Source organism: Platichthys flesus, chromosome 11 (genome assembly GCF_949316205.1).
Source record: "Platichthys flesus chromosome 11, fPlaFle2.1, whole genome shotgun sequence".
Classification (NCBI taxonomy): Eukaryota; Metazoa; Chordata; class Actinopteri; order Pleuronectiformes; family Pleuronectidae; genus Platichthys; species Platichthys flesus.
Window position 1 is genome coordinate 16,269,419 of NC_084955.1, and position 22,903 is coordinate 16,292,321.

The following is a 22,903-nucleotide window of genomic DNA, read 5'->3' on the forward strand; positions in this document are numbered from 1 at the left end:
CCTCTCTCTTCTCCTGGAAGTCGTCTCTCTTCCTCCACACAATGTACTCCTCCAACCTCTGTCTCTCTAACGCCTCTGCCCTCTCCCGCGCCACCACTTCCTCTCTCCTCTTCCAGATGATCTCTCTCTCCCCCTTACCCCCTCCCTCGTGTGCTCGCCCGTTCTCCAGGCTGGCTGCTGTAACAGTCCCCCTGTCAAATATATAAATGGTGACCCCTGACGTTCGGCCTCTGACTGTAATATTACGGATTGCTAGGGGCAAGGCTTGGTCACCTATTTAGACACGAGTAGAAAACAAAGAAAAAAAGTTAGTATTTAAGACTGGCCCAGCAGTGGTGGGGCCGTTCCTGACTGTAGTTTCTGATATGGCTAAAACAAGTGAGGCTGCCTGGGTTCAAGAGTGTTCCCTAAAACCTGGCAACCTCAGTTAAGGATGCTTTTTTTTAGTTTTTTCTCCAGAGCACCATTAGAAAGTGGTAGTTTGAGATATTGTCTGTGTCTGGTACAGTGACACACACTGCAGGAGCACGGTGGTGATGCAACACTAGAGAATGTAGGTCATTGGCTGATGACGACTACCGGTGGGCTTGCTGTGATGGTAATGAGACCTGATCGGTCTGGTTTGAACTCCCAACCCAAGGTTCCCTGAATGTTGCTGGAGGATCCTCACAGATGAACGTGAATTAACTCATCCAGCTGGAAAAGCTCAAATAAATCTGCACTGTGTTGATATTCTGACCTCTCTAAGCACCACTGCTCTTACCCTGTTACTTATTACTGCCTGGTTCAAACAACAAGCCCAGATAATAGTCAGTTACCTGAGTGAAGAGCGCTGACACGGCCCGATATGGTTTAATTAAGACAAGTGTTAGTCTGGACTTGTTTCCCTCCTTATCTAAGGCAGGGCTTATCAAGCAGCAGGTTAACTCTCAGTTCTAATACAAACAGTACAGACACCACGCATCAGCTCATATTCTGCATAGTCCAACCCTGAAGGCAAACAACAGTCCTGCTGACATTAACAGTCTCTCTCAACCCAAAGTCCCACAAACAAAACAGTCTGCAGCAGTTTGACCTCGACAGGAGGAAGGTCTACACTTACAGTCCTGCAGTCAGTCTACACCTACAGTCCTGCAGCAAACTGACACCTCAGTGCTGTTCAGGCACTAGTCATGTATACAATCTGTTGACCTTTACTCCCTCAAAGTCGAGCAAGGTTCACTTGCACCTTGACTAGACCTCTTGCACAAGATGGTAAATTTGGCACCAATGTTTTAGTGACACCTTGTGAAAACAGAAATCTTTCAACAGACTATTTCGTAACACGATTGTGTTCGAAGTACAGTGCACCAGCTTGCAGTGGGCGTAGGATGCATGGCAAAAGGAACAGTCGCCTACACTAGTCTAGCACCACAGAGGGACTGTCTAGCTATTCAAGCTAGTCATCCATCTGGTCTTGGCTCAAAGGCGCCATGGAGGATCCAGTCATAAGCATGCACTGCCAGACAGGCTGGGGTGATTTCCAGAAAACTGTAAAGAAGTATGGCTGGAAAAGTCACAAAAGACACCTGTAGTTGGACAATCAAAGAGCATGCAGACCAAATATAACAGTCTGTAACACCGCAAAAAAATTGTCCAAAGAGAGAATTAGCACTTAAAAAAGTGTAAAGATCAAACACAGATAGAGAAAAGGACCAATGTGGTCTTAAACAAAGAGATGCTGAACTGCTCTATAAGCAGAGATAACCCTGGTCTGACTGGCTGATGTTTTAATAGACAGCACACAGTGTAGGTCAGGTGACTGCAGAGGAGATGACCCTCTACATGAGGTGAAGTCCTGAGTCACCTACACACAGACAGCAATAGGAACCGACTGTCACAGACATTGAACACCTTATAATCAGTGATTAGTGGCCATGTGGCCAAGCACCTGCACAGAGTGATATGCACAAGTGGAACCAGTAAGTTAATCAAATCTATGCAGCCATTCCTGATTCTAGCACACCAGCTTGACTGATGAACACGTTGCCGTAGTCGCGGTAGATAAAGGTGAGATCAGGACAAGCAGCGCTGAGCTGAATCGCACCAGACCAGCAGACAGAATGGGGAGGGGGAGACAGGTGACCTGAAACAACCCTGATTCTCGGAGACTGCCGAGCGCCGCATAGACAAAGACTGTCTAGAAAAGAAAGAAAAAATCCTGTCTAAGAAGGAGACTCTACAACTATTAAGGTCTACTGCTTCTTATCTCCTAAAAATACACAATTACCAAATGGAACAGCACCAGTTTAAACGATAAGACAAGAAAAATGAACTTTACATGTTGTTCTGTCTGCAGCTGCTGCCCGTTGCTATGGCAACAGACATTAAAAGAGATGCCTGCGGAGGATAGTTCCGACAACGACAGAAATCTTCAGACAAAGAGATAAATACTTTATCGAGTCACACGGCAGCAATTAATAGCTGCATTAAAAGACAATTTTTTTCATCCAACCGGAGGAAAAACGACAGACTCCTAGAAAGATCAATAGGTTTCAGGAAATGATCAAAGTTTGACCAGCGTCGCGCCAGCCATAAAACCAATCAATGTTGACATCCCATAGCGGCTGCATGCGCTGACTCCAATTAGAGAGTGTAGATCTCTGTGTCGGACAATATTTAAAAAGAACAACTATCACTTTTCTAACTACAGAAGAAACAACAACTACATTAACCACTTACTTTTAAAAGACAACATTTGTGTTTAGAAAAGTTGCATAAAAACAACCTGAATATTCCGTGCAGCAGATAACAAAGACTGGATGGTAACCTGCAGAGAAGAAGTCACAAAGAGTCTATATTTACACAATGCTAAAGTAACTCAAATTGTATAAAGTAAGTCTAATCAATTTATCTAAAAGTTCCTTTTTTCAAGAACAGTTCTTTTTTTTTTGGTTTAAAGATCATGTAGCTGATAATCCATGTTGATTCATCTAAAGCTGGGCTCAGTCTTCACATGAGAACCACATTAATGTTTAAACAGCACCAGACGCGCATTCGTCCTTTCTTTCTTCTTTCCTGGCTGTCCGTCCTTCCACTCCCTGAAAAACGTGCTTCTCCTCTGATACACTCTTCCGCTCGATTAATTCACAAAGTCACTGCCGGCAGCTCCTCTCCATCCATCCTCTCCTCCGTTTGGCTTTGGCTTCCTCTTCTTCTCTTCTCTTCTCTTCCCTCCACTCTCTCTCTCTCTTTTTCTCTCTCCCTCTTTCTCTCTCTCTCTCTCTCTCAGCAGATGGTGAAATGGCAGTGCTGGCAGGATGGACAATGGCACTCCTTCATTGTGCTCCTCTTCTCCCCCTCACGTCTGTCTCTCATTCCCACTTTCCTTCCACCTCTGTCTGTTAGAGGGACGAGCACGCTGTCTGTACTCCCCTCCTTCTAGTCTGGGTGGGTGATTCTGCCTCCCATTTTCTCTTTCTCTCTTACCCCCCCCCCCCTCTCTCTCACACACACACACAAACACAATGTCAGCTGCTGCCTCTGCCCTCCCCACCTCTTTTTCTCCCATCCTACCTCCTTCCTGTGTCCTCCCCTTCCCCCCACCTCCTCTCTGCAGCCTCAGTCATTTAGCAGTGTACATACATGCACAGCGAGATGCTTTGCTCCTGCACATTAATGCACTCACTCCAAGGGGAGATGAAAATGAGAGGAGGAAGAGGGGGAGGGAGGGAGGGTTATAAGATGGAGAGATGGATATGTGTGTGTGTGCATGTGTAGGGAGGAAGGGTTGACCATGTTTGCTAGTCAATGCTCCTCCCTTATTCATGTTTGGTAACCTGAGAAAAAGGGTGAAAGGGGTTGAAAGAGAGAGAGGGAGAGATGGAGGATGGAGACAGGGGACAGACAGTGTTCACCCTCCCCCTAGGTGCTGCACAGAGGGTAACATGAGGTCACCCTTTATCATCTTTAATGATTTAAGTTTCCAGATTCATATAAAGGTCACTCTAACCTTTGACAACTGAAACATAATCACTTGTCTTTGAGATCAAGTGAAAACTGATCAAACGTTGAAGAAATTCCCTCAAGCATTCTTGAGATATTCATACCTTCATTAAAGAGGCAAAAAACATGTTCTTTTTAAGGCACCGTGACCTTGACCTTTGACCACTGAAATCAAATTGATTTGTCAGTGAGTCCAAGTGAATTGTGTCAGATACAAAGAATTTCCCTAAGGGCAGTCCTAATATGTCACATTGACAGTAACATGAGGTCACTGTGACCTTGACATTTGACCTCCAGGCACCAAAATCGAATCAGTTCATCTTTGAGTCCAAGTGAACATTTGTACCAAATTTAAAGACATTCCCTCAAGGCATTCTTTAGAAATTGCGTTCACAGGATTGGGACGGACAGACAGATGGACAACCTGAAAACATAAATGCCTCCGACAAGTGCAGAGGCATAAAAAGAAAAGAAAAAAAGACTGAAATTCCCATTACAATAAATATCCCCACGTTAACACAACACCAAAGGCAGGTTATTGTAAGGCAACCACAAAAACAAATGAGTGATTCTGAAGAGACAGAGAGAAAGTGAAGATCCCAGCGATTGGTCAAGACATTGAAGCGTGTCTGATGAGAAGGCAGTGCAGCGGAAAGAAGAGGAAACCACCCACAGAGCGCCACAGGAACCCAGCCGAGTGCAGAGCAAGGAGTCCTCAAATGACACCCCGAACATAAGACTCCCTGCAGTACTGTGTCTGACCACCACGCCGTCATTGTGTAGTCTAGCAGTGCACTCGGGGATGTGAGGTGGAGAAACTCAAGAGAACTGCGGAGAAGTCATTCAAGGTAAAATGTGCCGCTGTGCACCACACTGAGATGTGACTGGTTTCATTGTGACTGGTGAAGACGGACCCCTCCACCCACAGCCAGCACCAGGAAGCCTGTACCCAGTGAAACACATGACACACTGTGGCTCAGAGTTGACAGATGTATTTTCTGGATTTATAATTTTACATATATTTTACATATATTATACATAATACACACTCAGCTGCTAGTTTATTAAGTACATCTTACTGAAACTAATGACAACCCTGCAGGTAATTCGACCTCCATGAAAGATATTAATCTTTAGTTTGTGATCGTCACAATTAAAAAAGGACAGTCTCCAAAAGATACACTGACCATTATAACCATCACAGAGACAGAATTTAAAGCAGGATTGTTTAGTTAGGTTTAGATTACCCAGGAAACCAAATATGCAGTAAAAATGTTTTGTTTTCTCAAATCCCTCATTGGGGTAAGACAATATAATGCGTCATACTGTGTTGTTCCTTATTAAACTTTTTGTAAAATCGATTGAATAGTTCTCACATTGTTTTGTATGCTGCTTAAAAACTCGTCAAAAGTTTCAAACATTATAATAAAGTTAATCAAGTTTAGATTAGTAGAGTTATTAAAAGGAATAGAAAATAGTAATAGGCCAATTTTGTGAATTATTACATCCCTAGTAAAAACTGACGTAGAAATGATGTTTGAAACTAGATGTGGTCAGATGTTCAAAACATAGTCAAACTATTATTAGTTTATGCAAACATAGCTTTTAGGTTGCATTTAAAGTATTCTTTACACGCAGGGTACACATTTTCACTCAATAACATAACATACAACATATTAAAGTTGGCGGGTTGTTTTCTCAATATCTAATTTAGAGCATTTTTCCTGCAGTCATGCAGCCTTGAATGATTATTTGAAGGAAGTTCTATCTGCTGCAATTAACTCGTTAAACCTCATATCTATGTCTAAATAACTATGAAAGTGATGATTCATTGTAATGAGAAGAATAAACCCCTTAGCCACTGTGTCACGGTGTGTTTTTGATGAGCTGGTTGTATCATTTGCATGTCTTACCATACATTCCATTGGCCAACACAGGCTGCCTGTGAGTCCCTAATCCTTAAAACACCCTAGTGCACATCAGCACACGATAAAACAAAAACAGGAAGACACACAATACTCAAGGAGCAAATCCCAGCTTGCTCCAATGCCGCCCTTGTAGCTACTAGACTCCCAGCTTGTTTGCTCCCAGGATCAGCTGTGGAGAGGGTCACGGGACCTCCTCGATATAAACGGCCCAGTTGATCAAGCACGAAGACACACAACATGGACATTAAACAGAGATAGAGCGGGAGAAAGTGACAGAAAGTGGGAGAGAGAAAGAACAAGTGTGATAAGAGAATGGCAATAATCCTTTGAGCATGTTGAAACACACTCAGTGGAATGAGAGGAATCAACTGAAAGGGCCGCGTGTGGAGGATGTGACTGTCTCAGCTCGCCCAGTGTGAGCTAGCCAGCGTGCATCTTGTTTGTGTGTATGCAGCGGATGTATTAACTCTCTGTGGAAGCTCCAGCCAGTCAGTATTTATAAGATGGAACAGTAAGAGGCGGGCTGAGATAGAGCTCTGGATCTAATGCACACGCTGCAGGGCCACATGTGCTGTCTGCTCTTATTCTGTGTGTAAGTGTGTGTTTGCGAGTGTGTGTGTTGGTGTTTGTAATCGGATTTTCGCCCCTTTGCATTCTGTAGAACAGAAAATGAGCATCGATGAGTTGACTGACTGACCTTTTCCTGACTGCTACAGTTCACATTAGAGACGAGAGAGATGATGATGAAAATGATGAGGGCAGAGAAAACAGAGGGACGGAGACAAAAAGTCTAAAAGAGAAAATCGTCTCTGATATGAGGAGACGATTGCAAACACACATTTAAGCAAGATGGCGATCAAATTTTCAAAGATTAGGGGGTGGGAGTGAACATTAGATTAGCCAGGCATTCAGCAGGAGGCCTTTCTGCTGGTTTCATAGCTCACCACGCACACAGCAAACATGTGAGCAGGCTATTTTGGGTTGTGCCAACCCCCCCAAGCAGCCCCTCTAACCACACTCCCACATCTCTATCTCCTTCCATCATTCCCTTCCTGCTCCCACCCACTGCCTCTCTCCACATACAACTTCCCCCTCGCTACACAGTTTATTTGTCATATGCAGTGTTACTTCACTTTTTTTTTACTTTTTGAGTAACACCTGTTCTGAGTTCCACACTCGACTACCAAAGCTGTTCAGGGTAAAAGGTTGGTCAGGCCTTTAACACATTTACCCTCAATTCCTAATAGTTCTTGATTTAAGGCCCAACTTTTCCTGTTTGGAAAAGTTGCTTGTTGTGTGTGGGTTGGCATTTACATTAGGTTCTCAGTGATTGATGAACTCTTATTGGTTATTTTCTATTCTCTCTAATCAGTATGGGACAATCGAAAGCATAACACAGCGATAACAGCTCTACGAATGGGAATTTGGCCTGCTCCAGACTTGATATTAACCTTAAGTGACCTTGTATGGCAGATGCAGAAGTCCAATCTCACACCAACACATTGGCCCCAGCTTCAGGAAGGGTGTAGGGAGCCCTGCTTTGCAAAAGAGGTAACTTCTGTTTTATGTAATTACAGCTTTCGGCATGAAGAGAGATCAACCGTAATAAAGAGCATGATTGCAGCTCGAGGTACGCGCCACAGCAGATGCACACTGAGTATCATGTCAAAGCTAAAGCAACAAGCAGGACCAGCTAATACACAACCCAACTAGAGCATTGACAGTTACAACCGTTTTAACTTTTGTGTATTGTTAACTACACCCAAGCTCCACTCGGTTTCATTGTTGACTTCACACAGGACTTTAAAAACGCTGTTGCAATTGACCCGAGCAGCACGGGGGGGAAACAGATCTGAGACTCGCTCCCATTGTGTCGAGGTACAGAGACGGACAACCACACGCTACGACCTCAAAAACAAACTCCTACGTTAGTTTCAAGAAAACAGGCGAACAGCAGACGCAAACACACAGAAAAACAAAGACCCACAAACGGCAGACACACACACACAGACAGACATAGTATCGCACACACACCAGACAAAAAAGACACAGACAAACATATTCTTACGTGCACAGACACCCACACAAAACTGCATTGTGTGCTGAGCAGCAGCCTCGTCGTGTTTACAGCAGCTCAGACGCCGCTGTGTTCTATCAATACTAAAGTTTCAGGCATCACAAGACTGATTCAAGGCTAATATTGGCACTGGCATTCCCCAGCTACAAAAAAAAATTGAAAAAGCTCATTTCTAGTGTGGCTGCGTGTTCCTCTGTGGGTGAGTACACACCTGTCAAAGTGAGGCTGTAACAATCAAGTGTCACACTCCGCTGTCACTCAGGAGGACCAACGCTATCATCTGGCACTGATATGGTTTGAGCAGAAGTGGACAGATCCAATTTTAATCAAGTGGATTTTGGGTCGTGCCAGTGCAGTGATAGAGTGACAGAGATGATGCGCTTTGACTGGCAGGTTGTGTCACAAGCTGTCCTTCAGGTTGTGCTGTTTTTTTTTTTTGTCCTTGTGCATGTGTGTGTAGCTGCACCCGTGTCCGGTTCCTCTGGCTCCTGACGTGTCCGAATCTACCATTTTTGTCGGATCGGTTGTTGATCGGGGCTCGTCTTCCAGACCTCCATTTTCATCAGGGGAGATGACTTCCACCAATCACGTCGGGGGCTGACGCTCTGGACGGTGTGGCTGACCCTGATAAGGGGAACTGAGCCCTCTGCTTTTAGTCACCTCAATCATTCCACATGCCCTTGAGTCTGTTTCCATAATGGTCTGTGTGTCCTTTGCTCAGGGTGAACTTTCACTCCTGTCACAGTGACCCCGGTTCAACACATCCAAGTTGTGTTTAGCTGATCGGTCTCCATGGATACGGAGAAAACAGTTGGACTGAAGGTTTACAGGGGGGATTGTGTACAGATTTATGGTTATCCTTGTGCGCGTGTGTGTGTCTGTGTGTGTGCAACGATGTACTCTGCAGCTTATCTCAGTGATAATTTACTTTAACCTGCAGAGACTCAGCTTGACCCTTACACTACCAGGATCCATTTTCTTTATGGAATTAAGTTAGGGGCTAAAATTTATTATAATTTCATTGCCAAACCTTTTCTCAATTGTATCCACACAATGTTTCCAATCGGTAACAAATTGAAAAGCTTTCTTTGTGTGACCGAAATGCACACATGTAAACTAATCGTCACATTGAAGAAGGTGGAAGAAGCAAGTCAAGTACGACGGCCCTGAAGTGCAAATCAAAACGGCAGATCCCAAAAGACAAAGAGCAAATCAGAAAAGAAAACAGCAACTGACGACGCACTATTGCATACAAGAAAACACGATTGCAAAAATTAAAACCACACCAACAAATGAGAAAGTGTAACAACAAATAACAAATTTTAACTGCAAAAGATGACTGATAAAAAAACGTGACAACTCACAACTCAAAAGGGGCGTGAGAGAAGAGGCAATTACAAAACACAACAAAAAATAAGAGAACACAAGAGCAAATAAGAAAATACTACAACAGTGTGAGAAACCTGTGAATAGCAGGTACCCACATTCTCTCTTAGAACATGTTAATGTTGTGTTTTGTAATTTGCGGCTTTTTAAAAATCATTATTGTTATTTGCCATATGCACTTCAGGGCCACCATAGATAAGGAATTATGAATTATAACTGCCCTCCCCTGATCGATAGCCTCATCATTTCAGCTCTGACCTGATTGGAGGACATCTCTGAGTCTGACAGACAAACACAAAGACATGTTAGTGACTTCCAGAGGAAAGACACGAGCTCGGGCCACTCAGGTGACTCTTCATCATATCTTATAACTAACTTCAGCACATTAGCACACTGTGACCCTGCAGTGTGGCTCAACAGGCAGCTGCGGGCTCAGTGTGGGAGAGCACGGGGACGGACACACAACATGGGTGAGATGTGTTCACAGGCCAGTGTGATCATGAGCAACATTTTTTACCCAGGCTTTTTCACTCCACTGTCCCGACAAGCGTGTAACCCAAACTGCACACGGCCAGAAGAACAATGGTTCCCTGAAGGCACCACGACAAGAAAAGTCGATGTGTGAACTAGTGTTTATTTATTTATTTATGAGAAGTACAATAACTGCGGTGAAGAGGCGCTCACCACGAACGAAACCCTGCCCCGACAAAGTGTGGTCAACTTCAACGCGCAACTTACCAGCTCTCTTCCTCACTTCGCCTCGATGTGTGCCTCCTCCTCCTCCTCCTTGGCTTCAGCTGAGTTGCATCCAGCAGCAGATCACAGGCTCGAAGCTTCTTATTCCGCACAAACACTTCAGATTAACTTTCATACGGGCTGACTCTGAAACTTCTTCTCTGCTCTCCCCTTCCTTCCTTCCTTCCTCCTCCTCCTCCCTCCCTCCCTCCACGACAGAAGCCACTTCCGCGAACAAATGCTAACGTCATCTGGCCCCGTGTGTGTGGCTGTGTGGTTGTGTGCGTGTGTATGTGCGTGTGTGTGTGTGTTTTGCACCTGGCCTATTCAATGCAGATTGCGCAAAAGCAAAATGTTCCACATCGCGAGCCACAAGCAGAACCTGGTTTATTTTTTACCCGCAATAAATGAAAGTGAACTTTCATATTCGCATTTTTGTCACTAAAGTGCATTGTCCAATAAAAAAAAAACTAAAACATCTGTATAACCTTATTATGACCTTTCTGATGATTATGATTTGTGTTGTTTAACTCTTCTGGACTGAGGCTTCAGATGTGGATCCTGGAATCTGTGGGAGCCACTCTCCCAGTTTGGGGGGTGACAGCCCCCAGTGCTCCTTTTACCACAGGGATCACATTGGTCTTGACTTTCGAACATTTCATCCAGCTGTTCTTTCAACCCTTGGTACTTCTCGAACTTTTTGTGTTCCTTCTTTCTGTTGTTGCTGTCATCCGGTATTGCCACATTTACAATTACTGTCCTCTTCTGCTGTCTGTCAATCACCACTACATCCGGTTGGTTAGCCAGTAGTTGTGTGTCAGTCTGGAGTCTGAAGTCCCACGGGACCTTGGCCCTGGTGTTCTCATCCAGCTTCGGTGGTGTGTCCCATCGGGATTTGGGCCCTTCTAATCCATACTGGGTGCAGATGTTCCTGTACACTTTTCCAGGTACTTTGTTGTGCCTTTACATATATGTTTTTCCTGATTCCATCTTACACCCTGATCTTATATGCTGAACTGTCTCAGGGCACACGCTGCACCTTGGGTTTTGTCTGATGTGGTAAACCCCTATGGCTCTTGTTCGTAGGCCCTGTTCCTGTGCAGTCATGATTAACGCCTCTGTGCTGTCTGTCAGTCCAGCGTTCTCCAGCTGTTGGTAGATACACATATCAGTAGAATTTTTATTCTATTGCCTTTATATTTTGTATTCTCTTCTCAACCTCACACTGATCTTCCTGCTGCTGTTGCAACTGAGTTTAAGTTTAGGTTAAGTCCTATCTTTTACACATTATTCACTCAGCTCTATAAGGATGGAGGGATGGGTGAAGTGTTTCAGTCTACAAAGCACTTTCGGAGTTTCAGGGGTAAACAGTGTTGCAGCCAAAACCGCAACAACATATTGCAACAGCCTATGAGAGAATCAAAGGGGGTTTTCACAAAATCGTCATCACTGTTGACTAATGCAATCAGCTGTTCTCTGTAGCCCCCTCACAACTTAGGGCCCCTGGCAATTTGCTTGCTTTGCCTACCCTTAAACTTAAAATAAATAAATAAATATAATATCTCATACTTTTTATTCTTCAAATTATTTATGTCATTATATTATATAATTGGACTTATTTTATATAATCATATCATTATTTTTCTTAATTCAGAGTTATTATTTAATGACTCTAATTATTAAAGTCTTATCTCTCCAACATTTTGATTTCTTCTATATATTTTTTGATACAAATCTGCAAAAACTCTTGTTTTATTTCACACATCATTGACAAATATTACATCGAGACCTAAACATTAAAACAGCTAAACATTAAATGGTGATTACTGAGCTGGACAGTTGCACCCATGTAAACACGCCACCTACAGGCCAGAGAAGTAATATCTACAATTGGAAGCTTGTCCCTGTATCCCGGACTTGCCTCCTCCGGCCACTAGGGGCAGAACCGTGACACTAGTCTATTTATGTTCAGTATGAAGAAGAACGTGACACTCGCATCTGTTAACATCATGGTAGTCGAGTGTAGTCGCTGCAGAGTGAATCTCCTCCAATGGACGAGTCATCAGCGCAGCTCTTGTAGCTAATACTCCTCTTCATAAATATATGTAATAATCCACATCGGCTTCGTTTCTTCGAGCAAAACACGGAGCATCTTTTAGCCACTTCCGTGTTCAGTGACAACAGATTTGCGCTATGCCCCGCCTCCGTGAGCCCGGATTGGCTACCGGACAACTCGTGAAGCTATTTCTCGCTCGTGATTGGACATTTTTCATTTGACTGGCGTGTAGCCACAAACTCGAGGACTCCCAGCGGCTGAGGAGGAAGGTTCGCTGCTTTTAATGAGTTTCTTATGGAATTTTTACAAAACTATAATACATGCTTTGAGTGTCCGCAGCAGGTGATAGTGGGGGGGACATCGTTATTATTTACAAAACACAACATAGTGCGTCACTGCGCTTGAACGCTAACGTGCAGTTCGCTCGTAGCTTGAGTCTCCTTGTGGTCCTCCAGTAAGCTAACAAGGAGACTTGCACAACTAGCGGGGATCTGCTATAGAAGTCCTGGTGTGTGCGACTTGTAGTCATCATTCATCATTCCTCTGTGGTAGTTCGTTTTATGAGAGGTATTGAATGTCAATGCTCCTCGTTTTTAGTTTCCACGTTAGTATGTGTAGGTGTTGCGCAACTTCAAATGCGCCGTAAAGTGTTGAGTAAGCTGCTCCTGTACCTGTGGGCAAACATGTCTCATTGTTGTCACGATGTTTAACAGTGTAGATCAGCTAGTGTATATTAACAACCGTCCATTAAACCTTTGCTCCCTCTGTTTGAACACTAAGCTTCATTTCACAGCTCAAGTTTGATTCACTGTTGTCTGCGCAGCATCAGCTCGCTGCAGGGTTGTTGATCCGGACTGTGGCACAGTGGACAATGTCCACTGCACATCGATCTGTCTGCTTCACCTTTTAACTCTGCATCTAAGTCTTCATGCAATTCATTTGAACTAAGATACTGGAGGAGGCGTGACAGTTGTCACATTCGCAGTGTCCCTAGTTTAAGTCCTGCACAGACTCATTTTATAGTCATTATATAGTTATTCAGTCGTATCAATCTTAATGCAGTGTCCTACTCACTCTTCATTTCTTATTTCGCCCTCAACTATTCAACTTAAGCTCAAAGTCCTGACAGTCTTATCCACACAATGTCAAACCCTGACAGTGAATATTTATGAGGAAATGATATTTGATATCGATGCTCCATGGTTCAGGAGGTGGAGAGGGTCGTCCACTGATCAGAAAGTTGGAGGTTTGACCTCCAGTCTGTATTCTGAACTGACCTTGGGCAAAACACTGCACCCCAAACAATACTTTGAGGGGGAGATAGTAATAAAAACAGTTGTTTACCATTTACTGTGCTGCTGAATTGCATCAAGAAATGACCCTTGTTTGTGAAGATGCTCTGTCTGTGCTGCTGAGACACTAACTCATCTTGCGGTGCTTCTTGTCTTATCCTTTGCATGTTTTTCTGTTTCTAATCTGCAATTTCATGTGTCTCTTTCAAGATATTTCCTGATCAAAGACAAGTTAAGAAGTAGAAGAAGGCCTGAGCTGTAGTAAGGATAGTGTACATGGATTCCTAATGTTGATGTAAGATAAAAAAAATAGTTAAATGGTTGAACATACATTACATTCACCGTCATATATAACTGCAGTTCACAGTTTAAATTCAAATATAAAAAACAGAAACTCTATATGCATGTATACATTGCCTTAATGCATTTTTGGCTCTGTCTCCCAGCTTTGCTCTTCCCAGCCTGAGTAGAGCAGTGGTGCGTGCGAGGAGACTGGCAGCTCAACTCACCAAAGCAACAATGTCCACAAACCAGCAGGGCTCAAGTCTGTTTCGCAATGGGGACGCTCCCACTGCGGCCATTCTCATCATTGGAGATGAGATACTCAAGGTGATTTCGTGTTGATAGATGCTCGTGGTTTGTACAACTTTGAAGCTGTGACTGAAAGCAACCCTCTGAGAATCCTTGAGACTTTTTTGATTTAAGAATATTTAAATAAATCTGGACACTTGAAAGTGTGACTTTCATGAATACATCCATATTAACGCGACACCAACGGCCATGCAGTTTAAACATGCAGAAGACCTTCAAATGTACAATGGGTATATAACATCTCGTCCTATATTCTCAATAAAAAAATGTCATATCTCAAAATGTCATATCTCAGCTCGACATTTACTCACTGTGAGTCATTTCAATATCATCAAGCAAGACCTTGAAGTCATTGTAAAGTCCTTGAATGTGCTGCTACAGTGAGGGTGGGAACAATGGATTGACACTAACTGAACTAACAGTCCTTTCTTGTTCTTTCCGGTCCCAGGGTCAAACACTGGACACAAACAGTGCCTTCCTGACACGAGCGCTAAGGAGGCTCGGAGTGTCCGTCCAGCGAATCACAGTCATACCAGATGTACAGGAGGTCATCGCCAAAGAGGTGGCCCTCCTTTCACCCCAGTACACACACCTCATCACGTCGGGAGGCATAGGCCCCACCCACGATGATGTCACCTTTGAGAGCATCGCCATGGCGTTCCAGGAGGAGCTGTATCTCCACCCTGAGCTCAGTCAGCTGGTTAAAGAATTCTTCGGCGAAGCGGACAAAAGCAGCGCCACGATGAAGCTGGCCATGGTGCCTCGCTCTGCCACACTCAACTATGGAACTGATGCTCAGACTGGGAAACTGCTCCGCTACCCACTGGTGAGAGGGTGCAGAGCTGGGAAAGCTTAGTTGTTTCACAGTGTCAAATGCAGTGATTCATGTTACAGGAAACTAGATTTTGATTAAATTATACTATACACGATGGATCAGTACCCTCCACACCTGTGTGTGTTACCTTTTCAGTTGGATTCTTCACCAAATTGTTTAGCTGACACAACTTTCACAAAGATTTGAACTGAAAATCCCATAATATTCTCTCTGGTCAATCCTGTTTTAGGTTTATTTTGACAAGACATGTCAAGCTTTAACCAACATTAACCAATAACCTGATAAAACATGGATAGAAAACCATCTTCTCCAATTGTTTTGGAAATACTTTTACAAGAGTGAAAGGTATATTAGTATTTGAGCTACAGACATTTTGACACGCTTAAAAACTGTGTAGCAAGGACATTGTGTTAGGATAAAGATGTCGAGCACAGTATCTTCCAACATGTAGGTTCAGGAAAACACTGACTCACATGTTCTTACTGTACATAATGTGACTGTTCCCAGGTCAGTGTTCGTAACGTGTACATCTTTCCTGGGATCCCTTCTCTGTTGGAGAGGGCCTTCAGTGGTCTCGAGAAACTCTTTGTGGCTCCAGGGATCACTTTTCACACTTGCGAGGTAAACACCCGGACCCGACCGATCATTTACGAAAAAATGTGCGTCTGTATTCTGCGTTTTTCATGATACAGGGAAACTCATCAAATATTGTTGTGCTAGGTGTTTGTGGATGCAGATGAAGCAGCGATCGCCCCCGTGCTGACCAAGCTGCAGGCGGATTGGGGTAGGAGGGTGTCTCTGGGCTCCTACCCTGACTGGCTGAGTAACTATCATCGAGTCAGGCTGGTCCTGGACTCAAACAGCCAGGAGGAGGTGGACAAAGCCCGGGCACAGCTGCTGGACGAGCTGCCCAAGGGAAGCATGGTGCCCTTAGTCACTGATCCAGTGTCCATCGCCACCGCTGATGTGTACATGCTGGCCAAAAGTGGTGAGGGGGGAAGATGGGGGGCTGAGGGTTGGTTGGAGACGACTATTAAATTATGCCAATTTAATATGAAGTGAATATTGAAGAAACCTTTACACTTCACACAGGCATTGGGACCAGTAAAATCAGCATAGAGATGGAAGTAATTAAAGCTGTTAAATCATTGTGGATTAAAAAATATATGAACTGGTATTAGGCTGAATAGAGTCATGAATCATTAACAAAGGACAAGAAGATAATTTTACTTTAACTTGTTTGATGTGACGTAGAAATGAGGGATCATTGATATTACACCCTACAAACTGTTTATTTCCCCTGTAAAGCGTCCTCTCACCGTGGGTTTGATTTCCAACAGACACACCGCTGGGTGACAAAGTTAAGACTGCTCTGAAAACGATAGAGGCGGCCCTGGATCAGTATTCGGCAGAGGAAGTCTGTGTCGGCTTCAACGGAGGCAAAGACTGCACGGCGCTGCTGCACCTCTACTACGCTGCAATGAAACGGTAACGGGGGGGGGGGCAGGAATAATATAACAATGGCAGAATAAATTACCTTAGAGAAAAGAGTTTAAAGAGAGATTCAAATTAAAAACATGATGATGCCACCCTCTCACAGTCGGGTGTAACAGTAAGAAATGAGTGGAGGAGGTAGAGCAGCAACTAGACAGAGATACATTCTAGACAAGACAGATCTGTTTTCACTCTTCTTGAGCTGCACCGGGCAGACGGCGGGACATATTGATAAGGAGAATGGACTCTTATCTAATCATTTTTCTGTCCCTCTGTTATTTATCTTGTTTAAATGTCCCATTGCTCTCTTCCTGCCTCTCAGACGGTCTCCAGATGGTAAAGACAAGGTGAAAGCTCTCTATATCCGTGTCGTCTCTCCGTTCCCAGAAATGGAGAGATTCCTCCAGGACACAATCAAAAGGTGAAATAATATATCCTTGAATGAACACATTTCAGTGGATTTATTATTTGTATTTTTTATAGTTTCCAGTCTACATGAATTGTATCATTATATTTTGTGGTCAAAAATAGGTTCCTAATCTTCTCTACATTACAACACAGCGGGTCATTATTTGGCAATGTGTTTCCTACAGATACGACCTGGATCTGTTCTCTGTGGAGGGCAGTATTCGGCAGGCGCTGAGCGACGTCCAGGAAAGGAAGCCGGAGCTGAAAGCCGTCCTGATGGGCACCAGGAGGAGTGACCCCTACTCGCACACACTCACACCGATGTGTCCCACAGACCCTGGCTGGCCAGACTACATGAGAGTCAACCCCTTACTTGTGAGACACACTCAAATAACATGGAGATACTGTTACTTAATTATGTCCCCTAATATAGCATTGTTTAAAAAGCACATGGAATGGGTCATACAGGAAGTACCCCCAAGAATCCCAGTCCACACGCCTGTATCACATACACAACTAATGTGAAACCTACCTTTACATAGTATGAGTTACTGCAGGTCTCTTGATGTTGAATTGCACGTGGTTACACCCTCCAGTGTCGTTGAAGGAAAGAAATGTCACTTGCTTCATTTGAATTTACAAAAGACAAATAATTTCAGAGCAGCAGTCTGTAGATTGCTTTAATGGTTGGATGCATATAGAAGAAGCACAGGCATGTTTAGCAGTTGATTCCAGCTCCAAATAGCATATATCCTCTTTTAGCACTGGAGGATGAATTACTTTAGATTCAACTGATCACGATTCAGTCACAAATCAATTCATTGTCTTCTAACGCTCTACAGGACTGGACGTATCACGACATCTGGTCTTTCTTGAGGACGTTGTACGTTCCCTACTGTATCCTCTACGACAAAGGGTAAGAACACAGCCACCGTGTTATTTGAACGTCCCAGCTGCAGCGCACACTTCTGGGTCTTAAACTCCCCGTGTCGATCCGCAGGTACACTTCACTGGGCAGTATGGACAACACCTGTCGGAACACGGCGCTGCAGATGGTGGACGCGCGAGGGGTGACGCGCTACAGGCCTGCCTACCTCCTGGAGAACGAGGAGGAGGAGAGGAACTCCCGTGCCTGACGTCGCCTCACACCTCATTACCTGTTGCTAATGGACACAAATAATTGACTTGCACTTGCGTTTAACTCTGTGGTAAAGAAAAATTGGACTTTTTGTTGTCGTCTCCATGTGAATATTTTCAGGAGACTGACTCGTGTAACTGCAGAATGAGATTATGTGTGTGTGTGTGTGTTACTTGTGCGTCTGAAGTAATGGCTCTGCGCTGTTGAATAAAACATCAATCCGTCTCATCTTTTTCTATTGTCATGTTACTATTTTAAGAGGACTCTCAACGCAGGACCGGCCGCCTGCAGGGCTTCTAGACGCTGCTCTGGATTTACCTCACTCGTGAATCCATTTGTCTTATTTTTCCAAATCCAATAAAGCCCAATCTGCCCAGAAAAAGAGCCTCTATCAAAACGAATTAGTAAATAATGTGAAAAGGTTTTCTGTCAAGGTGAGAAAATCAGCTTTTCGAAACTTGCGTGCGTGCAGCAGAGAAGTGAAGGTCGTGCAGCAGGCGCGTATTGATTCTTCTATGACTCAGGCTGAATATCCATAATTGCAGAGCACAGTGCGTTTATCTGAGCACGTGCATGTGTGTGTGTGTCCAGGCCTTTTACTGGAGAAGCTCCACTGTCTTGATGTTGTAGTTCTCTCCCAGCACCTCACGGGCGCGTTGTTCTCACGTTTTCCATTAAGCGGCCGTGATTACAACAAATTACCTTCTCTGTTTCCAGACATGATTGAATCCAGGCCCATCGACCCGCTGCCTCTCTCCCGCCCCGCGCCTGCAGATTAGTCAACGCCGCGCGGCGAGGATCGATACCGGCCGATCTAATAAAGCGGGTCGCTTATGAGGCCACCGCGGGGCTGTACACACTGTTACACCAGCGATTACCACCTCCAGCCCGGGCCCCTCGTACACAAACGCGCCCCCCTTTAACGTTCCTGTCCGGGCCTCACTGCCTGCCTGATTTATTAATAATAACAGTAATAAAAGAGGCAATGAACAGAGGCTTCATAATCACAGAATAAATGTGATGGTGTGGGTTTTGTTGGAGAGATAAACACACCGGGACATTGGGTGGGATGATGAGATTCGTGTGGTAGAAAATCATATTTCTATAGACTCCCCTTATGTGACCCAAACTTTGTCCTGTGGTCATATGCAGCTTAGATTGGAACTGAAGCAGTGTTCAGATGTTAACAAAGATTCACAAACTAAAGGAAAACTGTTCTAAATTCTTAGTTCAATTCTTAAATCGAATTAGTTTATTGTAATTTTCTAGTTTGATTATTTTTACCCTGTGTGGTTTCTGCATTATCATGATCAGCCTAAATACTGATCAGCCACAATATTAATAATCACAAAGTATTGTATAAGTCCAACTCCTACGTGCTATTAAAATAATAATAATATTATAGCAATAAAAATAACATCAAAAATACCATTTTTATATCCATAGCACTTATCTAAACAAGCTTAAAAAATGCTTCAGTGCATTAAACCCTCTAATTAGGAGTTGGGACCTACTGGCTCATACAGATGCTCAATCCAGGGCCGGCTGTAGGATTTTGGTGGCCCTAAGCAACATTTTTGATCGTGGCCCCCCGAAACACTGCCAGTGCAGCAACCAAATCACACAAGTGCACACACACTGAGCGAAGGAGTAGAATCCTGTGGTGCCTCTGTTATGAGCTCTGCAGCTGCCGTCACGTCAGAAGAGGGAGTGGACGCTGTGTAGTGCCGGATGACTCATGTCAGCTGACCAGAAGGTCGTGGTGCAGCAGAGGTTGCAGCCATACATTTCAATAAAGCCCCTGAAAAATAAGATAATTTTCAAGCATAGGGTGGAAGGCATATTTATGCTTTATCTGTCTTCCTTGCATATTTACCGTGCATCAAAATATATTTTTATACAAATATGTCAAAATATACAAAAAGGGAACTATTCTAGGCAGTTTGGGAACTTTACATCATGTTATCAAAGCAGGAAGTGAATGATTCAAGAAAACATTGGTAACCAGTTACCTAGCAAAGCATGGATATATAAATTATAAATGATGCTTACAAGCCTACTCATGTAAGTGAGTGAACAGCAAGAAATCAAGCTTGTTCTACTTTTCTTCGTAAGATTTCCGTCGTGTGGCAGAGCACATTATCCTGCTGAAATAGGCCACAGCCTTCAGGGAATACTTTTGGCTGTGACAGCATGTACTTGTTCTGCAACAATGTTGTTATACGAGGAAGCAAAATTCACATGAATGCCAGGTTTGTCTCCTCCTCAGGTAAATGACTCACGTGAACCCAGTCATCCATGTGATGCATGTATAAGAAAACACACTTCACGTACTTTCAGTGGTGTGCCGTTGTCAACATAAGCACTCTGACTGGTCTGAGGCCTCACAGCCCTGCACACTGCAATGCACTGTGTGTTTTGACAGGTTAATGTCATAGACGGCATTATTGTTCTCTGCATTTTGTACTAAAGTAGTTCTTAAGTGGGACTCGACCACACGGACCAACTTTCACCTTCATCGATGAGGGTTGGGCTTCCTGCCCCTGTTAACAGTTCACCTTTGTAAAGATTTTCGAAGCATTTCCCAAGGTTTCATTTATCACTCTATACCTACAGGTAGGGAAAATGACCCTAGGTTTAAAAAAAAGAATAGAAATGTATAGCAGAACATTTTTATTTCCTACCATATTAATCACCTCAGGAGCTCTGAGATTTATCATCTGACCATTTCAGGCCGAGCCCGAGGGGGGGAATCCCTGGACTGAACTCCCTTGAGTAGTTGAAACTTGCTTCATGTCCACAGGCAACAAAAGTAAAACGCATTTTATTCCTTGGATACATGTATATAACAAATATAGTAACATTATAACGGATATATATTCTATATCATGTGTACTTTTTAAACTTAAAGTATATTGTCCTTGTTATAATTCTGTTCTTAAAGGTTCAGTGTAAAGCTTAGTGACATCTAGTGGTGAAGTTGCATGTTACAGCTGAAGACCCCTCACCTCACCCTCCACTTCCAAACATGACAGAGGAACCTGTGGTAGCCTTCAGTTGTCATACAATCTCAAAAAGGGTAAAGAAAACAACAATTCGTACAATTTAGATGAAACACAGTAGTGAAAACATTACTCGTATTATTTTATATTCAATAGATCCCTTTCACCTTGATCTGAACCTTTCAGTGAGTTTTGGTGCCTGCAGTGGTGTTAGTTTCTTTTGTTACTGTATTTGCTGTCAATCCAGCGACATTGCATGATATCTGTCTTAAGTTTATTACCCTTGTCTCCTGTCTCCAACAGTTTCATCTTCATCCTCCTTCAGCTGTCACTCCATCACTCTCACTTGGCTGTTTCATCCCTCATGCCTGTTTCTGGCTTCACCGCTTTATCCAATCACGATCCACCGTAGTCATCGCACCACTTCCTTCCTCGGTGCCTTTCCTTGTACTGTAACTCTGCATTTCTGCTCACTTCTTCTCATGAATTTTAAATCGATGTTTTGATTTCGACCTGAAGGACAGAGGCAGAGGAACATCCGGGGTGACATAGCGGGAGGAAATGGGTACTGACTTGCAGGGGCCTAAAATTGTCTGGAATGAAATACTTTTTGTGCCGTCTTGTTTGCATATTTATTCATATATTCTTAAATTTTGCACAACTCTGTGATTGAAACAGGGTTTGTTTGAAATCTGGGAATAAAACATTCTTGAAATCCCGATACAGCAGCTGTTGTATCATCTGAGAGCAAGTGGAACCAGCAGGGATAAAAATAGTCAATTTTTTCCCTCCCGTTCATATTTAAACTTAATTGGTTCTCCAAAGACAGGTTTGGTTCAGGTGGTGGGAGTAAGATCAGAGCAGGCACTTGAGGGGATGGGAGAATAAGAAGAAGTGGGGTGATCAGAGTTTCCTCCTTGGCGTTGGGCCCATAATTCCTTGCTCCTCTCTCGGTACACTCCGGCATTTCTCTCCAAATCTCCCAGGTGGGAAGAAGTCATAACAGAATCCACAGAGCTCACGTTGTGTGTGATACGGTCTCAGCACGACTTAAGGTCAGACTTATTGTGACTCGGTGCGAAAACACGTGACAAGCCCTGATATCGGAGTGAACTCTCCGTTTCCGAGGCTCCTACGAAGGCCCGCCCCGGCCAACGCGACCCTCTCCTCTGAAGGAATATGTTCCTAATCCAATTCCTGAGCAGTTCCCGCAGTGTAAAACGAGACCTGAAGCAGCATGAGACAGCGATTCAGCCAGTGTCCTCGGAGGGGTGCTTAACACAGAGGGTGAATAGACGCTCCATTGTCAGAAGGCATCAGGAGAGAAGGGTCTATGCAAATTACCAACCCATCTGCATGTAAAGTCAACCGACCAGAACACGGGAAATAGGATGTTCAGTATCAAAGTGTCTCACGTTAAAAGTGGATGAAAGTGAGAGCGAAGAGGAGCGGGAGGGGAGGGAGGATGAAGAGGGAAGCTGCTCTGCTCGCTGCCATGCAAAGTGTGACTGACTGCACCTCGTTTGTGTCGGGTACTAAAGCCAGTCTAATAATCCGGAGTTTGTCACAGCTCGCCGTCCGGTCCATAGAACCAAGAGCCCCTGCTGGTAGCCGCACACATGGCACGCATTTAGAGATGCCTTTCACACAGGGGGGGCTCACTTTAATGTAAAGGGCCTGTGAAGCTGCGACCAGTAACCTGAAAGCTGATGAGGAGAATTTCAGCTCAACTCCACTGGATCTCATTTGCGCTGGAAAGCCATAACTTCCACATGGGGCTGGGAAAACCGGAGGTGTTTAACAGGAAGGCCAAACTCGTGTCAACTGTTTCCTGTTTTTATAGATACGTACTGGTTATTATGTTTTTTTTCTTGATCATTACCATTATTTACGGTTATCATTATATATCCAACATTCATGCACAACTCCTTATTCAGAGAGATGCACATTAAAGTCATTGCTTGTTTAGTGTTAGCT

The 22,903-nt window shown here is 43.9% G+C and overlaps 2 protein-coding genes across 4 annotated transcripts in view; one reads left to right on the top strand and one right to left on the bottom strand.

Moving 5' to 3' along the window:
• Positions 1-10,303, bottom strand: part of shc1 (SHC (Src homology 2 domain containing) transforming protein 1) — a 21,565-nt gene extending 11,262 nt beyond the window's left edge. The window contains exon 1 of the mRNA XM_062398875.1: positions 10,114-10,303. The gene's annotated coding sequence lies outside the window, so the exon portion shown is untranslated. The remainder of the gene's footprint in view (positions 1-10,113) is intronic.
• A 1,818-nt stretch (positions 10,304-12,121) lies between these two features.
• On the top strand, positions 12,122-18,152 carry flad1 (flavin adenine dinucleotide synthetase 1). 3 transcript variants are annotated; one of them, XM_062399451.1, is made up of 11 exons: positions 12,122-12,435; positions 13,669-13,753; positions 13,905-14,067; positions 14,498-14,875; positions 15,392-15,505; positions 15,605-15,872; positions 16,225-16,372; positions 16,701-16,799; positions 16,972-17,161; positions 17,629-17,702; positions 17,787-18,152. In XM_062399451.1, exons 2-11 carry the CDS (start codon positions 13,746-13,748, stop codon positions 17,920-17,922), a joined length of 1,578 nt encoding a protein of 525 aa, XP_062255435.1. In that variant the 5' UTR covers positions 12,122-12,435; positions 13,669-13,745; the 3' UTR covers positions 17,923-18,152. The 3 variants fall into 3 exon arrangements, with proteins under 3 accessions (XP_062255435.1, XP_062255438.1, XP_062255436.1); XM_062399452.1 differs by lacking the exon at positions 12,122-12,435 and adding an exon at positions 12,714-12,733; XM_062399454.1 differs by lacking the exon at positions 13,669-13,753.
• The last annotated feature ends 4,751 nt before the right edge of the window (positions 18,153-22,903 follow it).

Coding starts and splice junctions, on each gene's coding strand:
- flad1 (XM_062399451.1), top strand. Junction 15,506..15,604: donor TCACTTTTCACACTTGCGAG/GTAAACACCCGG, acceptor TTGTTGTGCTAG/GTGTTTGTGGATGCAGATGA. Junction 16,373..16,700: donor TACTACGCTGCAATGAAACG/GTAACGGGGGGG, acceptor CCTGCCTCTCAG/ACGGTCTCCAGATGGTAAAG.